Source organism: Delphinapterus leucas, chromosome 15 (genome assembly GCF_059928025.1).
Source record: "Delphinapterus leucas isolate spDelLeu-1000000601 "Yukka" chromosome 15, BTC_Dleu_Yukka2, whole genome shotgun sequence".
Taxonomy (NCBI): Eukaryota; Metazoa; Chordata; class Mammalia; order Artiodactyla; family Monodontidae; genus Delphinapterus; species Delphinapterus leucas.
Window position 1 is genome coordinate 35,317,554 of NC_143143.1, and position 23,933 is coordinate 35,341,486.

Sequence of the window (23,933 nt, forward strand, 5' to 3'; positions counted from 1 at the left end):
GGCTCCTCCCCTCCACCACGCCCCTCTGTGTCCATGTCCTAGGGCTGCTGTAACAAAGGACCACAGCCTGGGTGGCTTAAAATGACATGTTATTTTCTCCCAGTTCTGGAGGCTAGAGTCTAAGATCAAGGTGTCAGCAGGGCTGTGTTCCCTCTGAAACCTGTAGGGGAGGATCCTTGGGTCATTCTTGGTCTCTCCAGCCTTCAGTGTTTGCTGGCAATACTTGGCTTGTAGACGCATCACCACAGTCTCTGCCCTCCGAGGTCACACGGCCACCTTCTCCGTGTCTGTCTTCATGTAGAGCTCTCCTCTCTTGTGAGGACACCAGTCACACTGGGTTACAGACCACCCCACCCCACCTCATCTTAACTCATTACCCTGCAATGACCCTATTTCCAAATAAGGTCACATTCTTGAGGCACTGGGGGGGTTATGACACCAACATATCTTATAGGGGTATACAATTCAACCTACAACACCCTGTAAACCATCCCAATGCTGACAGGCCATACCCATTCACTCCACTCTCAGCCCATCACCCTCTGTCCATTCTCTGGACCCTGGTGGGGGGAAGGGAAGGCTTAGGACAAGGGTCATTCAGGACCTCAGAGTAGCTTCTACATCCTCAGAAGGAGGAGAGCTAGCAACTGGTGTCCTGCACACGCATACAGACTGCGGGGCTGCTGGGAAGACATCCCTGTGGGTAGGAAGCCCAGGGTTTACACCACTGAGCCTCCCAAGTCACTCTTGTAGGAAAACTCTGAGCATGTGGGTGTGCTGGCACGGATCTCTGAACCTCACAGTGGGGGCTGCACTGGGATGGAGAGCAGGGGGAGGGAAAGGATCCCAGCCTGGGTGTCTGTGTAGCGCCCCCTCCGCTGCCTGATGCCAGCCCTCTGCCAGGGGCCTCATCCCACCTGCCCATGGGCGGTGGGACTGTTCATTATTGCTGTTCCTCCTGACCAGGCTGGACACCAACCAGTTCCAGGACCCCATGATGGAACTGCTGGGCAGTGTGCTGAGTGGGAAGGACTGTCGCATTCAGAGGATCAGGTAACGCCGACCCAGGAGACCCTGCCCAGGCTGCCCACCTGTCTAGGTGTCCGGGGCTCTTTTCACATCCTCCTCTCTGCTCAAATGGCCAGGGGTGCTTTCAAAGTGAAGTGTCATTGAGGCGTGTGGCTCAGGATGCAGGCTGCTTGTTTCTGCTCATTGCAGAAAGTTCCAGAGGCTCAGGTACCTCATCTGTAAGAAGAGGGAAAGGATACGGTATGGGTCAGATACTATCGTGGATACAGAACCATTTCTCCAGATGCTGTCTGTGTGGACATACCGCCAAGTCGGATTTACTCTAAATGCCTCACAAAGTTTGCCCTCAAATGGTATTTTGAGCACAGGATTGCATCTTTAAATAACACACAAATTTTTAAATTAATATCAATTAAAACAATTTAAAATTTAAACATTGCATCTTTAATGACATAATTAGATGAGAGTTTATATGCTGATTGCAGAACTGATCTATGTGCTAATGAAATCACTCCTACATTGGGTTGGCCAAAAAATTCGTTTGTGTTTTTCTACATCATCTTATGAGAACCCGAACAAACTTTTTGGCCAACCCAATAACATCCAAGTGTGAGTTAACACCCTGATTTGTAGTTGAATCGATGTGATGACCTGAGGGTGGCTTTAGGAGAACTAGGGAGGTGAGTTTAGAGAACAGGACCCAGAGAGTAATTTTTCATCCTCACACAAGCCTCCAGCTTTTGAAATAATCTTTTTCTGAGGAGACAAGAATATAGAATGAGTCCAGAGCAAAAGTAAGTCTTTGAGGATAGTGGTTAGAGTAGTGGTGAGCTCCATGTGACCTTGAACAGACACCTCTGTGCCTAAGAAGGGTAAACGGTATGGGTTCGGGGGTCCCCATGACTACTCTCAGGTTCAGTGAACTCACAGAACTCAGAAAACCAACTATACCCACAATTACGGTTCATTACACTGAAAGGATACAGATTAAAATCTGCAAAGGGAACAGCCCTTGGGGCAGGGTCCCAGAGACCAGGCCAAGCTTCCAGCCGCTCTCTCCCAGCGGAGCTGAACAGAGAGCGCTTCCTACTCCCAGAGACCATGTGTGACAACACACACAGAGCATTCCAACCAGGGAAGCTCACCCAAGCCTTGGTGTCCAGGGTTATTACTGGGGGTTGGTCGTGAAGACACACCTGCCCACCGCATGCTGACCTTAGTCTCCAGCCCCTCCAGAGGTCAAGCTGACACTGCATGACCATAAATCCCATTGTGAGATAGACTATCCATCAAGGCCCAAGGCCCCCAGGTAAACAGAGACATTCCTACCAGGCAGGACATTCCAAGGGCTTAGAGGTCACCTCTCAGGAGCAGGGGCCAAGGTTAACCCTTTACTGCACACTGCCTCTTAGGGTTGCCACGAGGCTACATGAGTTAATTCACGGAAAGTGCTCAGGACAGGACAGGCACAGAGGAAGCACCGTGTAAGAGCCAGCTGTTAACTAGCAGGATCCTCTTTTTAGCCAGAAATTTAAATGCAATCTCTTTGAAAGAAACAAAATAATGACAATTTCTCATTATGAATATAGTTTCCTTCATGAGAACCTTCAGCAAAATAGCCAACTTTCAGTGTTTTGCTTAAAGGAATCTAGACAGTACTGAGAGATTTTTCTGAACAAAGCCAAAAACTCCTTCTCTGGCCACACTCTCTCCTTCACCTCTCTATAGTTGGTCCTCAGTGCCACAACCCTGTTTGAAACATCCAAGGTATCCTTCATGAAATATTGTTTATAAAATGTTACAAAAGTCCTGGGGGTAGGGGATGGGGACAGAGGCTCTCTAGAAGCTGAGAACAGTTATATGGAAGGTGGTGGTCTGGATGAACAGTCTTCAAACTTTTTTTAAGTGATAGAACGCTTTTTAAAAGTGGCATATGAGGGACTTCCCTGGTGGCACAGTGGTTAAGAATCCTCCTGCCAATGCAGGGGACACGGGTTCAAGCCCTGGTCTAGGAAGATCTCACATGCTGCGGAGAAGCTAAGTCCGGGCACCACAACTACTGGGCCTGCCCTCTAGAGCCCACAAGCCACAACTACTGAGCCCACATGCCACAACTACTGAAGCCTGCGTGCCTAGAGCCCGAGCTCCACAATGAGAAGCCACTGCAATGAGAAACCCGTGCACTGCAACGAAGAGTAGCCCCCACTCGCTTCAACTAGAGAAAGCCCATGCGCAGCAACGAAGACCCAACGCCGTCAAATAAATAAAAAAGTGGCATATGAGGCAGAATCCCAATTAGACAGGCAAACAAAAGGGGGGCTGCTGGGATTCAAAGAAGTGGGAGGCAGAGCCTAGGCACTTGGTTTCCCCTCAGCCTCCTGAAGCTTTTCTGAAGAAACTTAGGGTCCGTTGAAACATAGCTTGAAAAGCAATTGCATCCCATGGGGCTGTCTCACATTTTAAAATGCCTAAGAAACTGTAAAGAACCTCAACAGATACCATTTCTGAAACTGGGTGTATGAAGGAACATTAAGTGGATCCCCATCGTGTTCCTGGAATGCCTTTTTTTGGCCACACCACGTGTCTTGTGGGATCTTAGTTCCTTGACCAGGGATCAAACCCATGCCCTTGTCAATGAAAGCACAGAGTCTTAACCACTGGACCACTGGGGAATTCCCTGGAATGCCCTTTCAAGGCAGATACAGACATACATTTTATTACTTCAAAGTTAATTTTATAATAACTCTACCATTTTCCTTTCTTGGATTAGAGAAAGGGCTGGGGTCAGGGGTGTGCTGGAACCGACTTCAGCCACAAGTTCATGAGAGCTGATTGTTACATTTTTGGAATTTTTACAAGCTGAGAGTGCTTGAAATTGGCCATGATGGGAGTATTTACACCATGGAAATTAGCCAACCCAACAAATCATGATTTTTGTATTTTGTTTCTTCCTGACAGCTGGTTTTCCAGCACACCCCTGGCTGGGAATCCCATGGTAGTCTTCAGTAATTGCCCGTACCCTCTGCTGCGCTGTTGGGGTAGAAGCTGTTGTGCTGGATTCTGGTCATACTTCCCACTGGGACCCTCTGCTGGTGTGAGGGTCTGTCCACCCACTCTGGCCCTACCTTGCCCATCTCAGAGGCTTTCCTGGGCCTGGCTTACCTGATCTCCACCTGAGTCCAGGCCCTGATGATGTTATGGTGGCTGACGGGTTTGGATTCCAGGCCTCACATTGCAGGATAGGTGGCAAGATTTACAGACCTTCATTAACCACTCCTCTCCCTCTCTTTGGGCAGCTTGGCTGAGAACCAGATCAGTAACAAAGGGGCAAAAGCTCTGGCCAGATCCCTCCTTGTCAACAGAAGTTTGACCACTCTGGAGTAAGTAGGACCCTTCACCCCTGGGACAGGGAGAGAGTGTTGAGCCATCTTGTGAAGTCCCCTAGACCACACTCTTCCCAGGATGGGTTGGAAGGACAGCTGAGCAAGCAAAGTCTTGACTCCTGCTCAGCTGCTGGGACTCACCCAGTGAAGCGCCAGAATTTTGGCCTTGAACCTGGTGTTACCATCTCCTCTTCACACTTGGCCCAAGCCCACTAGTCCATCAGATCCTGCTTTCTTCTCCCCATCACATGGGGCCATCTTGGGGAACTCCTTCCTCGATTGCCTAAATAAGGATCTCTGCCCCAGTTCTACAGAGCGTGAAATCCTAAACCCTGATGCATTCCTTTCGAGGAGCATGGATTTAAAGGTCCATGTAACTTCTGTTCCTCCTTCCCTCCCTGGGAATTGGCTAAAAGAGAATGGTTCTTCCTCTCTCTTCCTCTGCCAGCCTCCGCAGTAACTCCATTGGACCTCAAGGGGCCAAGGCACTGGCAGATGCTCTGAAGATCAACCGCACTCTGGCCTCTCTGTGGTACGTGTCACCCGCTCCCTGTCTCTCTGCCCCCAGGAGGTGGCCCAGAGAACCCTCTCATCAGGTGCCACCCATGGAGTGGGAGGTAATTCAAAACCGCGACCATGAGATACTGGCTCCCACCCAGTGGATGCCAGGGGATCTTGTATCCTAAGCAAGTTTCTAAGTTCAGCTCCTCCCTAGTCATTATGCCTGTGTTTATGGCCTGAACAGGGGATGGAGGAGAAGAGGGGTGGAGGTATATGGAGGTTTGAAGGACAAAATAATCTATAAGGGAAAGCTCTTGTCTTACATTGAGTAGGAAATCCCCAAGGCCATGGCATCAGAATGATCCCCTGCGGTGTTTTCCAAAACACTGAAATCCCATCTTCCAGATGGTTCCTATGGTGTGGTGTGGTTTGCTGGGCTCCTTTTAAGGGCCAGTGGTTGTATCCATCCTTACCGGAGTGTGTCCTGTCATTTTGTTTTGTCTTGTTCATTTATATATTTATTTTTATTGAAGCGAAATTCACATAAAATTCATCATTTTAAAGTGTACAATTCAATGGCATTTAGTGTATTCACAGTTGTGCAACCAACACCTCTATCTAGTTCCAAAATATTTGCATCACCCTAAAGGGAGACACTATACCCATTAGCAATCACTTCCCATTCTCCCCTCCCCTCAGCCCCTGGCAACCACCAATCTGCTTTCTGTATGTTTACCTATTCTGGATATTTCATATAAATGGAATCAAAAAATAAGACTTTTTGTGTCTTTCTTCTTTCACTTAGTATAATGTTTTCAAGGTTCATCCACGTTGTAGCATGCGCCAGTATTTCATTCCATTTCATGGCTGAATAATATTCCATTACATGAACAGACCACAATTTGTTTATCCATTCATCAGCTGATGGACACTTGGGTTGTTTCCACCTTGTGGCTATTGTGCTGTACACATCTCTGTACAAGTATTTGAGGACTTTTTTTCAATCCTTTTGGGTAGATATACGTAGGAGTGGAATTTGCTGGGTCACACGGTAACCCCATATTTAACCTTTTGAGTAACTGTCAGACTGCTTTCCTCAAAGGCCATACCATTTGACATTCCCACCAGCAGCGGATGAGGGTTCCAATTTCTCCACATCCTCATCAACACCTGGGTGCGGGGGCTTTTAGCTGTAATTGGGACTATCAATGACCTTGTCATTGGGATCCACATACCATGGGCACCTTGTCCCCAGTCAGCAGGCAAGTACTTAGAGACCCAGAGGAAAACCTAAGGCCAAAGCAGCAGTGGGAAGGGCCAGTTGTTTTCCCACTTCCTGGGTAGTGGGGGTGAGGGCATGCCAGGCACCCTCCTATGCTCCATCAGTGATGCACCTCTTTGCTTCCACAGCCTCCAGAGCAACAGGATCAGGGATGACGGTGCCAGGTCCATGGCTGAGGCCTTGGCTGCCAACCGGACCCTCTCCGTGCTGCAGTGAGTGGGCATGCTGGCTGGCAGAGAACGTTTTCTCTTCTCTCTTCTCCCTTCTCCTCCAAGGGCCTGTCTGTTTTCTGCATGGAGGGATGGATGGGACAAAGCCCTGAGGCTTTCTGATCCATCTGGATGGCCCCTGGAAAACCTGATGTCCACTGCTTTTCCAGAGAACAGGTGTGGGGGAAATAATTAAAAATAAAGCCTCCTACCAACCCAGAAAATCCTCTCCACAAATGTAGAAAAGTATGAAACAGCTTAATTACTGGAATAAGCATTCAGCTAGCCTGCAATGAGCATCAAAGGCAGTCCACCAATGGGATGGCAAAGACAGAAAAGAATCTCACCCTTTCCTACAGTCGAGCAGATACAACCCATTACATAAGTGTCTTCAAGAAAAACCACAACTTGCCCTCAAATAAGATGACTGGACAGAACCATTTGTCACACTTACCTTATACTAAATTTGCCTGTTATTTGGGGGTAGCCATCTGTGTTTGCTAGCTGCCTTTATCCCAAGGAAAAGAAAACTTCTCACATCTTTAGGACCAGCAGGTACTTACAGCTTGGAGCAGGTGCTCTCTTACTTGATGTGCACAGTTCAAAGAGATGGCTCCAAGGCCCTTACAAAAGATATTCCGAGGCTATAAACTTGCCAAGAGGTTTACTTCTAGCTCTTAAGAAGATTTACACACTCTCAAAGGGACAGGGAAAGGATTTACAATCCCAAGTTTTCTCAAGGAAATACTCTAAGGGAGGGGAGGGGAGGGGAGGGGTTTTTTCCCTTTGTAACCAGGGAAAATTCCATTTTGTTTAGAGTGTATTTAGCCTCACACAGAAGAGGTCCTGCCCTGCCTGTCCTTCTAGGATGAGCACAGGGGTTCTCCTGTAACATCTCCCTCCTCCACATTTAGTATAAAAGGAAGAAGCTTTTGAAGACGAGGCGCCTAAGGGAGGGTCTGCCCTTGGGAGGACTGTAGGGTTGCAGGGCAGGCTGCTGGCTGGTCTGGATGGAGGCAGACTGCTGAGCGTTGAGAAGGCTGGTCAGGTGAGGGGCCAGTGGGACTTCTACATGGAAATCTCCAGTTTGGAGGTTGCTGGATATTAACAGTGTCCGCTGGTCACTGCTTTCTGGCCCCTGAAGGGAAGACCCAACGGTTCTTGCCTCAACTCTTCACATCAGTCTATTAGCAACACTTTGGCAACAATCCACAGACCTTTCCTGGAGACCCCTCCCCCCATGCTGCGGTAAACAGAGATGGCACTTGAGTAGTCTCTGACCTCTCACCTTGAACCAGACTGTCCTTAGCCTGGGAATGGCTGTGACCAGCTTTGTTGAAGGACCCCTCTCCTACAGCCTGCAGAAGAACAGCATCGGGCCAGTGGGAACCCAGCAGATGGCAGATGCCCTGAAGCAGAACAGGAGTCTGAAGGAGCTCATGTGAGAAATGCAGAAGGGCCAAACTGGTATCCTCCATGCCTGGCACAATGCCCAGCCCATCACAAATATTTGTGAACAAGGGGTTGGATGAGTGGGCAGATGAGTGGGCGGGTGAGTGCATGAATGGATGAACGGATGAGTGAGTGGGCGGGTGAGTGCATGGATGGATGAATGGATGAGTGAGTGGGCGGGTGAGTGCATGGATGGATGAATGGATGAGTGAGTGAGTGGGTGAGTGCATGGGTGAATCAATGTGTGGGCACAAGATAGCTGGCTTTGGACTCCAAAGCCCTGGACCAGGAGAATGGAGATCCAGATTCCCAGGAATGAGTGAGCCCCAACTGTCTCAGACTCACATTTACTGCCTTCCCAGCTGGTAGAAGAAAACACCATCCCAGCCACCTTCACATAAAGTTATCACAAATACCCCTCACTAAAGAGTTGGCCCTGCCAACCCTGTCAAGGAGTCAAGAAAGACTTTGCTACCTTGATCTCTTTGCTACCCACCAAACAGCCTCAGGCAGAAGAAACTGTGCCCTGGGCACCCTTGAGACAACAGAGACAGCCCTTCCCTGGAGGGCTTCCTGGACTCTGATCCCCCAGCTTCGCCCTACCAGGCTGCTCCACCCATGTCCCATCTCTTGCAGGTTCTCCAGTAACAGCATTGGCGATGGAGGTGCCAAGGCCCTGGCGGAGACCCTGAAGGTGAACCAGGGCCTGAAGAGCCTGGAGTGAGTCTCCAGGGGTGGCTGTGGGCAGAGGGTGACTCCCCACCTGGGTTCCCCATCCAGCAGGTGGGTGGGTCCTGGAGGAGGGCTGTCAGTCAGGACCAGTTCCCTGTCAGAACCCAATCAACCACCAACCCTGGGCATACCGTGATCTTAGTGTCTCCCTCCAGCCCACCCCAGTGGACAGTCAGGGTCAGCGCTGGTTCTGGAATTTTCAGTGACAAGCACTGAGTGTACTTTAGAAGCTGGCACAGGTGGCTGCAGAGGGGGCTGGCTCCAAGGGCCTTGGTGGGGAGTGGGGAGTTCAGTGCTATCCCCGTAATGGGGACACTCAGCTGCACCACTTTCTCTGGGGGCTGCAGACACATGTCCCCCCCCCAGAAGCCTTGTGGAGCCACTCAAATCAAGGCAGCGTGTAAACTTCGGCACTGGTTGTGCTAGACCCACCTGCCCTGACCTAGCAGGAGCCGGAATGCGGGGAATGGGATGAGAAGGGCCGTGGGGGCAGCACAGGGCTCCCCCAACTCCCTGCTGAACTCAGTGCCTGCAGCCCCAGGCTGGACTCTCTCCACATCCTGAGACAGCCACGTCAAAGTGCGCCCTGTCCTCTGTCTGCAGCCTGCAAAGCAATTCCATCAGTGACCTGGGAGTGGCAGCGCTGATGGAAGCCCTCTGTACCAACCAGATGCTCCTCAGCCTCAAGTAAGTCCCTGCCTCCCTCTCCATCTGAGGGCGTCCCTTTGGCCAGGGTGTCTGAAGGGACTTTGGGGCGTGGAAGGAAAGGCTGGTGCTGAGAAGCCCACACCCCCACCCCCAGGGGCCTGTGACGGGGAGGATCTATGGTTGGGCAGCTTGGTTCTGGAGCCTGGCAGCCTGCGCTCCCCCTGCTCACTAGGGAGGCAGGGGCAGCTCTGGCCCTCAGCTGGCCGTATCTGCAGCTCCCTTCCTACGGGCAAGCCTGTAGGCCCCCAAGCATGCTGGCCTTCCCCTCCCTTCACACCTCTGAGGTCCTGTCATCTTATCCTCTTTCTCCTGGACTGTCTGTCCTACTGCTGACAGTCCTGGGGGGGTGTGGGTACATCTGGATGGTGAGCCGTCGGAGGGGGACTTCCTAGAGCTGGCTTTTCCCACCTTGGCCCACGTTCCACCTGGGGCTCTCAGCTTCTCACAGCCTGAGCACCTGGCAGGCCTCCCCTGTCAGTCACCAGTTCACGGTCCTCTCTTTCCTCAGCCTGCGAGAAAACTCCATCAGCCCGGAGGGAGCCCAGGATCTGGCTCGCGCTCTCCGCACCAACAGCACCCTGAAGAGCCTGGAGTATGTGAGGGGGGCAGGCTGTGCTTCCTAAGGCTCTTTATGCCACCTAGGGCCTCACTCACCCAGAGCTGGGAGTCGATGGCAGACCCTTGGCGCCCCCGCCATTGTGCGAGAAGGACCTGGTTGGTGGGGGGACTAGGAGACCTGCTGCCCAGTGGCAACCCTGACACAAGTCCCCCGCTCTATGTCGTAAATTACAGGAGGATGAAGTGAGTGGCAACACTCTCCCTGCCCTGACCCCCCGACCCCCACTCCCTGGCAACAATATATGAGCAAGTAGGAGGGGCTCCCAGAACAGGGATCAGGAATGAGTGAGTCCCCAGGCGGCTCTGCCACCTCCTGGCAGGTGACCTGTCGTGGAAGCTCACTGAGCAGAGCCTGCCCCCTGCCCCCTGCCCCCCACCCCCCATGGGCTTGCCAGGATGCAGTTCAATGGTCCAGGACACATGCTGGGCACAGCACCTGGTACATTCAAGTACCCCAAGAGCGTGAGCCAGGCAATCCCAGGAGACACGATGAAGTCCTGGGGTGGGGGGGTCGGGGACAACACGGCAGAGGTCTGGATCCCCCAGTGAGCAAGAACGGGGGCTGCACTGCCAGCTTCCACTCACTTGCCCCTGTTCCCCTCCTCCCAGCCTAACAGCCAACCTGCTCCACGACCAGGGCGCCCAGGCCATCGCAGTGGCAGTGAGAGAAAACTGTGCCCTCACATCCCTTCAGTGAGTCTTCGACGCACCCTCCCTGCCCTGTCCATTTGTCCGCTCACAGAGCTGCAGGACCACTCAAACCAGGGGAGGCAGAAGGCCAAGTCCGGCTTAGGGCCCTGGCCCCACCCCCGCCAGCAACATGGCCTCAGGGCCTTTAGGCTGTGCCCTGCCCCCTGCTCTGCTCCCTGGGGCCGTTCCACAGAGAGAGGTCAATGGTGGGAGGTGTGTGCCCACGCTGTGCTTCTGTCACATGCTTCATGCAGGGCCACCTGGAGTCTATTTGAGCCTGTCCCTGTGCCCTCCACTAACCAGAGTGCACGTAGGCCCCTTGGGACTAGCCTGAGGGGGGCTGCAGGCATTCTGCCCACCTTGGTCAGGACCTCGTCCTTCAGGGTCCCCATTCCCTGTGGTCACTCTCCCAGGAGAAGCCCCTTCTTTCTGGAGCCCCTAGGACCTCCTGGGCTCTGCCCTGGGCCACGCAATCACGTGTGTGTGTCTGCCCAGCCTGCAGTGGAACTTTATCCAGGCCGGTGCCGCCAAGGCCCTGGGACAAGCACTACAGCTCAACACGAGCCTGACCAGCCTTGAGTAAGTGGGGCCTCCGCAGGGGGGGAGAGGGGGCAGGAAAATCTGCAACCTCGGTGCCCACCAGGTGCAGGGCTCACACCCTCAGCACACAGCCTCCTCTGCTCTAAGGCTAGCGGGCAGGTTTCCATCTCATCTGCTATTTTAAAAAAAGCAGCTTTGTTGAGGGCTTCCCTGGTGGTGCAGTGGTTGAGAGTCTGCCTGCCGATGCAGGGGACATGGGTTTGTGCCCCCGGTCTGGGAGGATCCCACATGCCACGGAGCGGCTGGGCCCGTGAGCCATGGCCGCTGAGCCTGCGTGTCTGGAGCCTGTGCTCCACAGCGGGAGGGGCCGCAACAGTGAGGCCCGCATACTGCAAAAAAACCCAAAAAACAAAACAGCTTTGTTGAGATATAATACACCCATTTAAGGTGTACACGTCGCTGGTTTCTAGTATATTCACAGAGTCGTGCAATATCACTGCAATCCATTTTAGGACCTTTCAATCACCCCAAAAGAAACTTCATACTCATTAGCAGTCACTCCCCATTCCCCTGCCCCCAACCAAGTCCCCCAGTTCCCTAATCTGTCTCTATGGATTTACCTGTTTTGGACATTTCATGTAAATGAAGTCTTTCGTGACTCACGTCTTTCATTTAGTATGTTTTCAAGGTTCATCTGCATTGCAGCATGTATCAGTACTTCATTCCTTTTTATGAGTAAATAATATTCCACTGCATGGATAGACATGTTTATCCACTCACCCACTGATGGACACTTGGGTTGTTTCCACTTTTTGGCTATTATGAATAATGCTGCCGTGAGCATTCATACAGAAGTTTCCGTGTGGACACATGCTTTTAATTCTCTTGTGTGTACACCTGGGAGCAGAACTGCTGGGTCAGATGGTCACTCCATGTTTAACCTTTGAGCCTCATCTGCTTTTCATGCCGAATACTTCTCCCTCAACTTCCAAGATATTCCTTGTCTGGCTGGTCGTTCCGTTTGACTCTAAATACGGTACTCCTCAAGGTTCTGTCCTGGGTCATCTTCCCTTGAATGATGTCTCTTTCTAGAAGCTCCTCCTAACCCAGGGCTCCAATTCCCTTCAAAGTCCTGGTGGCCCCCACATCTACAGCTCAGACCTCTCTCCTGAGCTCCAGACCCACGTGTCCACTGCCCACTCCACTTCCCACTGACTTATCTCCCCCACAAGTCTGCTTCTTGGCTCCTCACCTTGTGAGGGGATCCAGCAACCAACTGTGCAAGCTAGAAACATCGCCTTCTCATTTCCCACCTGCACCCCACCTCCAAATCCTGTCAATTCTTCCCCCAATGTTCCACCCACCCACCCTCTACCCTCACGGCCGCTGTCCAGGCCGCCAGCAGCACTCACCTGCATCACTGCCACAGCCTCCACATCCGTCCATCCTCATACTGCTGGCCAAAGATCTTTCCCAAACGTAAATCTGTTCCCATCCTAGATAAGATGTTTAAATGGCTGCCTGGTGCCTGCAGAGTGAAGTCCAACCCTTAGCGTGGCTTCCAAGGCCCCTAAAGATCTGCTTCCTTTGCACCCCCTCAGCCTCATTACACACTCCAACAACTCAACTCGATTTCTTTGGTTTCCTTAGATGTGCCAGGCCCTCCCCCCTCTCTCACCTGCAGGTTTGGTTTAGACCTATTTCTGCTGGGCAGCCTCTGTGACCACACTGGGGAAGGACACTCCACAGGGCCCTCCCAGCACCCTGCAGTTGGTAACTCTCATCTGTCTCCCCACCTGAGTTCCAAGAAGCTGGAACTGGGCTTGCTGGCACCCAATATACTCAAATGTCTGTTAAAATTATCACTGCAAATTGCTCCCTCAAACATACCAACGTCCACTTGAACTAAACTCTTAATCATTTATTGCTCCAGGGCCTGCCACTTTCCTCCAATGTGGAAGGAAAGGGGGGAAAAAAGATGTAAAACACTGACCAGCAAGAATGGCCCGAGGATTGAGCGCTTTGATTTTCTGGATGGCTTTGCAAAGCACACCAAGCTCTTATTGACAGTATGTCCACGTGTCCCTTTTCTGGTTTGGCTCTGACGGTCCAGACTCATGCAGACCCCAGACCCCTGAGCACATGCATTAGGTGGCCACGGGGCTGCAGTGGCCACACAGGAGGTACAGTGATCCCCAGGGTGACCCTGGGAAGATGGTCTGCTATGGTGTGTGTGGTCTGATTTAAATCTAGAAGGTCCATGCTCAGCATGTCCTGCCACAGCGTTGGCCCCTGTTCCGTGCACCCAGAGTTCAGGCTCTATGTTCAGTTTACAGGAAAACGCCATCGGGGACGAAGGTGCTTCTGCAGTGGCCAGTGCGCTAAAGGCGAACACAGCCCTCACTGCTCTCTAGTAAGTCCTGATATGCACAGCAGCCCAGGAAGCTGGCCCTTAACCATCCTTTCACATTAACCGTCATTTTTGTTTCCTAGTCAAGGAAGGTGGGTTTGATTTTCCTAATATTAGCAACTGGGTCACCGGACATCTAGAAAGAACTAGGGGTGCAGGGAGTATTACCCCCCAAACTCTCCGGGAGACCACCTCTACTTCCTATATCCATAGCATCCAGATCTCTGTCTAGCATCAGTGCAGACAGGAGATGCAGCGTTCTTTGGACAGACCAGGGCCAACAACTTTCAGTGCTATTTCACCACTTTCAGCCCTAAGTCAAGAGGTAGTGGAAATGAAGGGCGAGTATGGATGCAGTTGGACCCGGGTGGGTGTGAGGGCCAGAGAGGCTGCCTGTGTTGACTGCATCTCCTTTTACAGTCTCCAGGTGGCCTCCATTGCTGCCCCTGGGGCCCAGGCACTCGGGGAGGCCCTGGCTGTGAACAGAACCTTGGAGATTCTTGAGTAAGTATTCCAGTCTCTGGCTACAGCCTCTTGCCCAAAGAAACCAAGATGTTGACTCGAAATGAACAGATATGGAAGGGGGAAATGTACACGGAAACTCCCAAATCATTTAAATATCTTCACGTAGATTGGGCAGGCCTCAGCTTCCCCAACCCCATGTCACCCCTTTTCCTGGGAGTCACTTGTTGGTCCTCTCCTTGGCCTTGCCCAGGCTGAACATGTCCCCAGGCCCAGGGTGGCCAGTGGCCACTGACCCGGTCTGTGAGAAGATCAAACCTGGGGCCCCAACCTCTGTGGGGCTCTCAGGATGTCTGGGTCATCCCTGCTCCTGCAGTTCTGTGGCTCCGAGCACACGGGCACCTCTGGATGGAGGGTTGCTGCTCCGGTCTGGGCCCAGCTCTTTCTTTGGAATGAAAACGGAGGATAAGAGTTCCAACAAACCACCAGGTTGGGTTGGCCTCACCACTCCCTGCGTCCTGCTCCCCAGAGCCAATTTCTGTTCTGTGCCCAGGAGTGAGGAAGGAGCAAACTTACTGTACCGCCACCCGCCTGTGGTTACTAAGTAACTCATGCTCACCTGAAGAGGTACCGTGTTCACCTCTCAGCTGTCACTGTGCCTTAGGGTTCCCATCTTTCCCAACAGCTTAAGAGGAAATGCCATTGGGGTGGCCGGAGCCAAAGCCCTGGCGAATGCTCTGAGGGTCAACTCAAGTCTCCGAAGACTCAAGTGAGTGGTTGTATAGACCTACATGCGCCTTAAAACAGCAGACTTCTTCTCTTCTGGAACCGCCCCCGTGGCATAAGACGCGCTTGATTTCCTCTGTAGCTGCTTCCTTCCGAGTACAAATAGCTGACACTATTCTGATTACTATAGTCCATATTGTGGATGGGTTTGTTCACTTCTGCATTTTTGGTCTTATGTCCGCCATGGCACCTGGACGAGACAACCTGGCGGCCTGCAGACACAGGTCTCAGGGTTAAATGCCACTTTGCTGTTGCTATGGCGCCTGTGGATAAATCAGTCTCAGACTTGTCCCAAGATAGTGCAGTGCTGCTTCCTGGGGAGTGTTCTTCTGTCCTGAATGGCTCACTGTGGTGTCTCCACCTTTTCTCTGCCTAGTCTCCAAGAGAATTCCTTGGGAATGGACGGGGCGATATGTGTTGCCACCGCACTGTCTGGAAACCATGGGCTACGGCACATCAAGTGAGTGGGGCTCGGCAGCATCTGCCCGTTCCTGCCATCCTTGCTCACCCTTAGAACTGCTCCCAGGGCAGACCCTGCCTTCCGCCTGAGTCTCGGAGCCAGCTGACTCCCAGGCCCCTTAGCAGCTCTGCAAGGGAACTCAGTATAAGAGGGAGCCATGCTCAGCCTTGTCCACAGGAGGAATCCTGGAAGCACAAAGGTTTCACACTGGGTTCTGCATTTTATGTAGTGACCATCTGTGCTTTACTAATGAGAATCTTCAGGCCTCCAGCCCTTCAGTCAATTTCTCAAGCCCTGTCCTAATCCTTCTCTTCTAGTCTCCAGGGAAATCACATTGGAGAATCTGGTGCCAGGATGATCTCAGAGGCTATCAAGACAAATGCCTCCTCGTGCACTGTTGAAATGTGAGCAAAAGAAGTTCTTGGTGGACCAGGCAGAAGAACAGCAGAGACACAGCTGGAAGCTTTCCAACAAAAAGACCACTTTCCAAGGTGCCTTCCTGTGTTCTGGGAATGATGCTGACCTGCAGGAGAGCTGGTCTTCTACAAGGAGGCAGGAGTGGTGCTGCCAAAGGAGGACACAAGCACCTCTCCTGGTCCAGGGTCAGTCCAGGCAGGGGAGCGATGAACACTGTGCTACAGCACAAGGAAAGGAGGGTCTTCCTCCGAGGGGATCAGGGACAGGCCTCAGAACTCAGCAAGTAAGAAGCCAGTTGGAGCCATTTATATCCTGAGGTCTTCATGTGCCCCTACTTTTTCTTATCATTACTGCCCTTTTCCACTGACCTGGCTAAAATCATCCCCCTCACTCTGAAATGAGTTGCCATCTTCAAGCCCATGAAGAGTATCAATTTGGCATCCGTGACAGAGGGGACCTCTCTTTCTTTTCTCAAGACGAAAAACAGGATTTAGGAGTATGATCCTTAGAGTCACATGGAAAAATTATGAAAAAATTTTAAAGAGAAATGAAGGCTTCAATTATAGGATTCTGGAGACAGACAAAAAAAGTTCTCCAAGGTTTTTGCCATCTTTTATCCATTACGAAATCTCTGATTTTGTCTGCTATATGTCATTTGGAATTTGGCATAGTGGTTATCAATGGCACATTAAATGTCAATGCCATAATATATATTAGGCTTCCCAAAGCACTACTGTGGCTACAGCTTCCCTGTAAGGGCAACAAAGGCGAGCTACCATGTGGCATAAATTCCCTCAGACATCTGTCCGTGTTGAAAGGAAAAATATTCCAAACGGACATCACAGCTCTCATCAACTAAATAACCAAGGAAAATGCTTATGAAAATTATAAAGTAATTATCACTTTTAAATTTGAATAGGAACTATGTTCCAAATGTTCCTTTAAAAATGAGTATTTGGGGGCTTCCCTGGTGGCGCAGTGGTTGAGAGTCCACCTGCCGATGCAGGGGACAGGGGTTCGTGCCCCGGTCCGGGAAGATCCCACATGCCGTGGAGTGGCTAGGCCCGTGAGCCATGGCCGCTGAGCCTGCGCGTCCAGAGCCTGTGCTCCGCAACGGGAGAAGCCACAACGGTGAGAGGCCCGTGTACTGCAAAAAACAACAACAAAAAAAAGAGTATTTGGGCAAGAATCATCATTGGATGATAAAACCATGGATGAAAGCCTATTAGGGAAGAAAATCACACAGTCTCAAAGTATCACCCCACAGAGGGGTATTTACAAAGGTTCCTTAAAAATGGAGACATTTTGGGACTTCCCTGGTGGCACAGTGGTTAAGAATCTGCCTGCCAATGCAAGGGACACAGGTTCCCCTGTGTCCCTTCCCCTGGCCGGGGAAGATCCCACATGCCGCGGAGCAACTAAGCCCGTGTGCCACAACTACCGAGCCTGAGCTCTAGAGCCCGCGAGCCACAACTACTGAGCCCATGTGCCACAACTACTGAAGCCCACATGCCTAGAGCCTGTGCTCCGCAACAAGAGAAGCCACTGCAATGAGAAGCCCGTGCACCGCAACAAAGAGTAGCCCCTGCTCGCCATAACTAGAGAAAGCCTGCACGCAGCAATGAAGACCCAACACAGCCAAAAATAAATAAATTTATAAAAAAGGACACATCACTGATGTATTTTATTCTTGCCAAAAATGTCTACTTGAATCTAATCATGAATGAACAGTCAGACAAAATCCAAATGGAGGGGCATTCTGGGGAAAAAAAAGGAAAAACTAGCCTGACCTCTTAAAAAACGTCAACATCATGAAAAATACAAAAGGCTGGGGACTATTTTAAACGAAAGGATATTACTGAAGAGTCATAACAACTTAAGATCTTTGACTGGATCCTAGACTAGAGGGAAAAAATCAGCTATAAAGAACATTATTTGGAAGTTGGGGACATTTGAACATAGGTCTAGTTATAGTCTTTACTGGATTACTGGTTTTGAAAGATATTTTTGCTGGGTATAGAATTCCAGGGTGACAGTTTTTTCTTTCAGCACTTTCAAGATGTTGCTATACTGTCTTCTGGTTTGCACTGTTTCTGGCTAAGTTGAGAATGTGACAGACAGTAGTTGCAGTAGCCAAATGCTAGAGACAGCTGTGCCTTTGCAGGAACCTAGCACTGGAGAAAACTCAGGGGCCAAAGCAGTGGAGAAAAAAGCGTGCTCTCCAGGAACTTCGAAAGCAGCCACACTGGGAATTGGAAGTAAAGGTCCCTCTTCTCTCCTTCAAAGTCTCTCTAGCACCCTACTGACGAGGCTTAACATCTTGCTGGCTAGCAAAGGAGAGATATTTACAACCAATAGCTCCACTATCACAGAGCAGGCCAAAAGGTGAATTTGGAGCTGAGGCAATAAATTGATAATCAGCACAATGGGATTTTGGGGGTCTTTTTTGTATTCCATTTTGGACAAACATGCCCTGTGTCTTCAGGATCAGTAATGTTTTCTTCTGCAGTGTCTAATCTGATCTTAATCTCAGCTTGCACAGTCCTCTCATTTTTTTAAATCTCTAGCAGTACTGTGTGAGACTTTCTTTCCATCTTCCGTATCTCACAACCTGCTCATGCTTTCCTCTACCGTCTGAATATATGGAATACAGTTATAACTGTCTGAATGTCCCTTTCTACTAATTCTATCAACTGTCATTTTTGCGTCATTTCTTAACTTTTCTTATTATACCTGGTAATTTTTGATTTGATCCCAGACATTGAAAATTTTATCTTGCTGGGTTGGGTATTGACTATTTTCATATTCCTTAAAATATTCTTGAGCTTTATTCTGGGACACAATTACCTAGAAACAGTTGGATCCTTTCAAAACTTGCTTTGAAGGTTTGCTAGTCAGGATCAGCCATCCTTTAGTCTAGGGCTACTTTGACTCAACTTCTAAGGCAATGTCTCAGTATTCTGGGTACTCTACCTGATGCCCAAGTCAAGAGAACTGTTTTGGGCCGTATCTACAATAGACACTATAGAAATCCAGGTGTAAAAGACCATGAAATCAGCCTTAGCCTTCTTACCCCAAATAGCAGCACCAACCCAAATGGTTATCTGGTGTGTATGTTTTCAATATACAACACATATTTAAGCAGAATGGCTCCTAATGCAAACTTTGCTTCATCATTACACACACAGTCACTTCCTCCCTCTCTCTCTCCCACAGACTCAACCCCTCTCATTCCACAGGCTAGTTCCCTTCAGTTAAAAAGCCATGTTCATGTTCCTCTTAAAAAAAAAAAAAAAAGGCCCTCTGCCCCTCCAAAATGTTCTTTGATCCCACTCTTCCCTGGCTCTGCCTTCCAGTTTCACTTATGACCACCCACCTTCCAAATAGTCATCAATACTCACTTCAAATCCCAACCTCTCTTCAACCCTCACCTGCTATCTTGCTTTTCCTTGTTGAGGTCACCAGAGATTTCCTAACTGTCCATTTCAGTGACTTCTCTGACTCAAGCTCACTTACAGCAAGGACCTCACATTGTTCACCTCTCCCTTCTTGGGAAATTCTCCCCTGCCCTGGATTCCATAACATTACCATCTTCCAATCCTTCCACCTTCTCATTACCACTCTTTGAAAAACTAAACATATTTCTCCTGATTATTAAAGGAAAAATACATTCACTTTAGAAAATCTAGAAAATACTTTCCCAGTCTCTCCTGGCTCCTCGTGGACTCTCCCCTTAGACACAGGCTTCCACCCTTAGCTCTCTTCTCATCCCACGTGTTCTCCCCTGAGGAATCTTATACACAAATGATTCTCAAACCTGAATCTCCAGCCCTCACCCCTTTCCTGCCTGTACATTTATCTTTTTAAAAAATTCATTTTCATCAGGACAAAACGTGTAGTAATACACAGTTTAAAAAGTCAGAGTACTAGGCTTATAATGGGAAAGAACAATCTCCTGTCCTGTTCCTCCCCTTCCTGAATACCTCTCCACCCCAAAGCTAAATGTCATACATACACTAGTTCTTGTTTTATCATTTTAGAGATTATCTATTAACTTTCTATTATGGGAAATGGCACTTGTACGTATATCACCGTATGTCCCCACTTTGTTTCTCCATCCTTCCAATACAGTTACAGCATGATTCTTGGGTAAATCATTATTTAGTGTTTATTTTATGATTTTATTAGTACTGATGATCACTGTTGAGCCATTTTCTTCCTATACAATTTATTGTTCTTTCTAGAATTAAAAGTTGCATCATTTTAAACTTTCTATGTCACTACTGCTTAATTTTTCCAAACGATCTAATAGAAAAGTAAAATCTGAATACTGTTTCCTACAGACATATTGGTTATCCTGTCAGTTCCATTTTCCCCTAATGACATTACTTCTTGAGCCCTTTGTCTTCCTGCTCCAGTCGCATCCTTATAGAAAGGACTTCTGTTCTGGGTAGGAGGCAGAAGCTTTTAGTTCACTTCCAATTCAGCCAGTCCTGTGTTCTAGCACACACGAGTCCCCTGGGCCAATCTAACAGTTGTGATATTTACGCAGTATGCTGCTAACCTAAAGGGACACACCTTCCTTTCAGACATTTGACACTGATGTTACAGTTTAAAATACTAGTGAAAGAGATCTTGTATTTCTTCTTCCTGCCCCAGATAAAAGGGAAACAGTCCTTCAGAATTCCCAATGGACATCCTCGATGGTTATCCCCACCAATAAAAACTGAGGACTTAAAAAGTTCCTTTACATTTTCTGCCAATACATGTATTTTAAAGCATTTTAAGAGGTCCTTTGATTACACAGCAAAAGAACAAAAAAAGCTGTCAGCAATGATCTAAAAGCTAGTTTTTCATTGACCTAATCACACAATCTTCTCTGGGGCCTGAGTCTGCTCTGCTGCTTGACCAAAACCAAATGACACCAAATCGTAAGGCCCCTGCACACATCTGACTCCCGGATCTGTCAGAGCAACAGAAGTACATTAATAATTACGATCCATACTTGAAGCTCCTCTGTTGAAAGATGCTGCTCAAGTAAGGAAACATCAGACCACGCAAGACTCTGCACAAAGTCAGTTAATCAAGGGATGAGGGATGACAAGAAGCAGGTGAGACAATGACTAGCCGCTGCAGCTCTTGCCTCCACCTGTGGACGTGTTATCTGTGGTTTGGGTTGGGCTCCCATGTTAACGCCCATTAAAAGAAAGCATCACATAAGGGAAACAGAGATACAATTTTTGTTTTTTAAAATAAAAGTCAGGTCAGACTCAGGTAAACCAAAGCTATGTCATCCAAGGAGATGCAATGACTCTCTTGTGCCTTAAAAGCCACGGCACCTGAGGAGGTAATGTGGCTCCCGATACACCTCTTCCCCGTTAGCTTATCGTTTCAAAGATGGCACATCTCAAATTACTGGTGAATTAACTGAATGCTGAATGTTTTTTTATAAAAAGGGGGTAATCTCTTATGTAAAATTGCGGGAAAGACAGAGAAAAAAGCAAACATAGAAATAACTGTCACATAGTCTCCTGAAATTCACATGTAATATAATAACCCATGAACTCTTCTTAAATAAGTATTTATATGTTATGGTACAAATAAATAATTATACTTTCAAATAAAACAATAATATAAAAATATGGTATTAAATAAATTTATTAAGAGAGAACTTCACAAGTCGTCTGACTTTATAAGTGAAATCAATGAAAACTCCTCTGTGCTTTCCATATTAACAAGACAAAACCAAACTCCACCTATCTGTCACTTCTCCTTTCACAGAAAGGAAATTCTAGTGCTATTCTATCAAATTCAATTCTGGTTTATTTTTTTAGGTCAGAAACATGAATCCGTACCAAAACTTTTTCCTTAATTTGCTCCTTCCTAAGGAGGAATGTCAGCCTTCTGAGAGAAAATGGAGTATGTATGATCTGGAACATCGATCTGTTGCCTGATTTTCAAGGAAAGCTAGTTTTCGTCTGAGTCAGCTGACTTTCCTTCAGACAATTTTAGTAAAATACATTTAAAGCTTGGTATCGTGAGCATGCAGAAGAAAGAAAATAAAGGCTAGAATCAAAAGCTGATCTAAAATAAACATTCTGAACTGTATGCGATGAATAGTCAGACACTCCCCCACAACTCCTGAAATGAGTCCTGTGCCCAGTTCTAGCCCCAGGTCTGGACTCGAAGGTCCGGCTGACTTTTAGAGGAAGAGTATGACAAAAATAACGGGCAAGACTTACACAGCGTTGGCTGTTATTTCTCAAGGTTTTGTCCTGTGGATGTGAATCACTAAGAACACATGCATTTCCCAAGTTTTAGGAGATAGATAAGGGAAAAAAAATCATCTTTGGGGTTTCCTCTGGTTCTTGTTTAAGCTTTGGAGTGTGTAGAGTAACACACAGGAGGCTAAAGCGGAAACAGGTTTTGCTTCATTAACAATGAGTCCTGCTGGCTTATCCAACAAAATGCCTATTTCCTTCTGACCCTTTAATTTCCCCTTTACCTACAAATCTGAGGGTTTTAGTCTGCCTGGGTCCCTTGGCAAGAAGGTCAGAAGTCATTGTCACTCTCATCCAGGGGCTCAGGTTTCCGGACTCTTTGACTGGGCTTAGCTGGTGAGAGAGCAATGCTCTCGTCCTCCAAATCGTCATCATCTTCATCATCCTCCATGTCAATCTCACTGTCCTCTGAGTCTTCCTACAGGAAAAGACAGTAAATACAGCTGAGAGTCCCATCCTGCTACTGACATCATGTCAGCAGAGACCCTACCTTGCTTTTTTACTAGTTGCTCAATAACCAGCAACACCCACATGAAGGAAGAGCTTGCCAGAGTAGCAGTCAGGCTGTGGGGGCATAAGAACGGGGCCAGTGTCTATATATTGCCGGCTGAAATACACATATAAATGTGTCTTCCAACCAGTAACCCTCAAACACCAACGGGCAAGCCAAGGCTGGAGCTGCAAGGTGGCTTTCCCGCCGCTGTCTCAGGAGCACCACTGGATGTGCATGGAAGCTCACTGGAGGCCCAGAGACCCACCTGTGGACAGCAAGAAGGGCAGGGGCTTGGTGGGAGTTGCTTATTTCGGCTTTTGGATGGAAAGCCACTCAGGAAATGGGTGTAAGGAGCAAAATAAAAGACATTCTCTCTTTCATCATCTAGATCAGGGTGACCAACTCAACCAGCTTTTTCATACTGCAAGTCCTGTATCCCCAGTAAACCAGGATGGTCAGTCACTCTATATAGACCATTCCCACCTGCACACATACATGCTGAAATCTCCTTCTTCTTAAAAACACAAAATAAAAAACCCTAAAATGTAACCCCACCTTCCTCTGCAGCTACTCTGCCCTGTTCTCCTGTGGCCTCACAGCAAACCCCCAGAACGAGCTTGCACTCACGCTATCCCTGCTGGCTCCCCTCTCGCTGCCCTCTAAGCACCCACTAGCCAGGCTCTCACCCCCCCACTCAAGTCCCCCAAGACTGAAACGTTCAATGGACTCAGATCCTATGGGTAATTCTCCGTCCTCCTGTTTGACCCATGGCTGCATCTGACACAGGACTGCTCCTCCTCCCCCGGAACCCCCTTCCTGTGCTCCAGGCCCCCTCCTCTCAGGTGCTCGCCCCACCTCACTTCCTTGTCTTCTCCGTAGAGCTTGCCTGACCTGCTTCCTCGCCCTGACCTCTGCAATACAGGGTCGGCCTTGGGCCTCCTCTCTTCCCTTTCTACTCTCTCTCCCCAAGCAATCACATCTATCCTCATGGTGGTCTTTGGGTGTCTCCCCCAAATTCAATCTCCAGCTCAGACCTGACCCTTGAAGTCCTCAACACCAGCATGTGGACATCTAGCAAGCAGCTCACACTGAGAATGTCCAAAACCAGACTCTTGATCTGCTCTCAAGTCCCTTCCTCAGGTCTGCCCCCCTCAGGAAATGAAAACTATGCTTTCAGCCAATTAAGCCACAACCAGGGCATTTCTCTCTTTCTCTAACACCTCATGTCCAATTAACAAAACCTAATGGTTCTCACCTTAGAAACATCCAGAACCTGACCACTTCTCACCAGTCTGCTGCTACCGTCACCCTCACTCTGAACTAGACCCCTGCAAATGCCCCCCACCTGGTTCCTCTGAAACTCAGGTCAGCTCTCCTGGGTCTCCAGCACCTCCCCGCTGCACTCAGAGAGCGCAAGCCCTCGTCACATCCTGCAAAGCTGTGCGTGGCCCCTGCTGCCTCTCCTGCTGCTCCTGCTGCC

At 49.1% G+C, this 23,933-nt stretch overlaps 2 protein-coding genes across 15 annotated transcripts in view; one reads left to right on the plus strand and one right to left on the minus strand.

The window, feature by feature from the left end:
- The window catches only part of NLRC3 (NLR family CARD domain containing 3), a 42,612-nt gene extending 20,285 nt beyond the window's left edge, over window positions 1-22,327 (plus strand). For 3 of the 7 annotated variants that reach the window (XM_022594718.2, XM_022594719.2, XM_022594722.2), the window contains 15 exons: window positions 967-1,053; window positions 4,326-4,409; window positions 4,861-4,944; window positions 6,324-6,407; window positions 7,762-7,845; window positions 8,493-8,576; window positions 9,192-9,275; window positions 9,805-9,888; window positions 10,524-10,607; window positions 11,100-11,183; window positions 13,474-13,557; window positions 13,975-14,058; window positions 14,702-14,785; window positions 15,179-15,262; window positions 15,580-22,327. In XM_022594718.2, the coding sequence (XP_022450426.2) occupies window positions 967-1,053; window positions 4,326-4,409; window positions 4,861-4,944; window positions 6,324-6,407; window positions 7,762-7,845; window positions 8,493-8,576; window positions 9,192-9,275; window positions 9,805-9,888; window positions 10,524-10,607; window positions 11,100-11,183; window positions 13,474-13,557; window positions 13,975-14,058; window positions 14,702-14,785; window positions 15,179-15,262; window positions 15,580-15,670 (1,270 nt within the window). In that variant the 3' untranslated portion in view covers window positions 15,671-22,327. Of the gene's footprint in view, window positions 1-966; window positions 1,054-4,325; window positions 4,410-4,860; window positions 4,945-6,323; window positions 6,408-7,761; window positions 7,846-8,492; window positions 8,577-9,191; window positions 9,276-9,804; window positions 9,889-10,523; window positions 10,608-11,017; window positions 13,558-13,974; window positions 14,059-14,701; window positions 14,786-15,178; window positions 15,263-15,579 lie in introns of those variants that run through there. The other 4 variants (XM_022594725.2, XM_022594723.2, XR_002647491.2 and 1 more) reach the window with 4 other exon arrangements.
- Window positions 12,786-23,933, minus strand: part of IFT38 (intraflagellar transport 38) — a 64,637-nt gene continuing 53,489 nt past the window's right edge. For all 8 annotated transcript variants that reach the window (XM_089896269.1, XM_089896267.1, XM_089896274.1 and 5 more), the window contains one exon: window positions 12,786-22,378. In XM_089896269.1, the coding sequence (XP_089752395.1) occupies window positions 22,232-22,378 (147 nt within the window). In that variant the 3' untranslated portion in view covers window positions 12,786-22,231. The remainder of the gene's footprint in view (window positions 22,379-23,933) is intronic.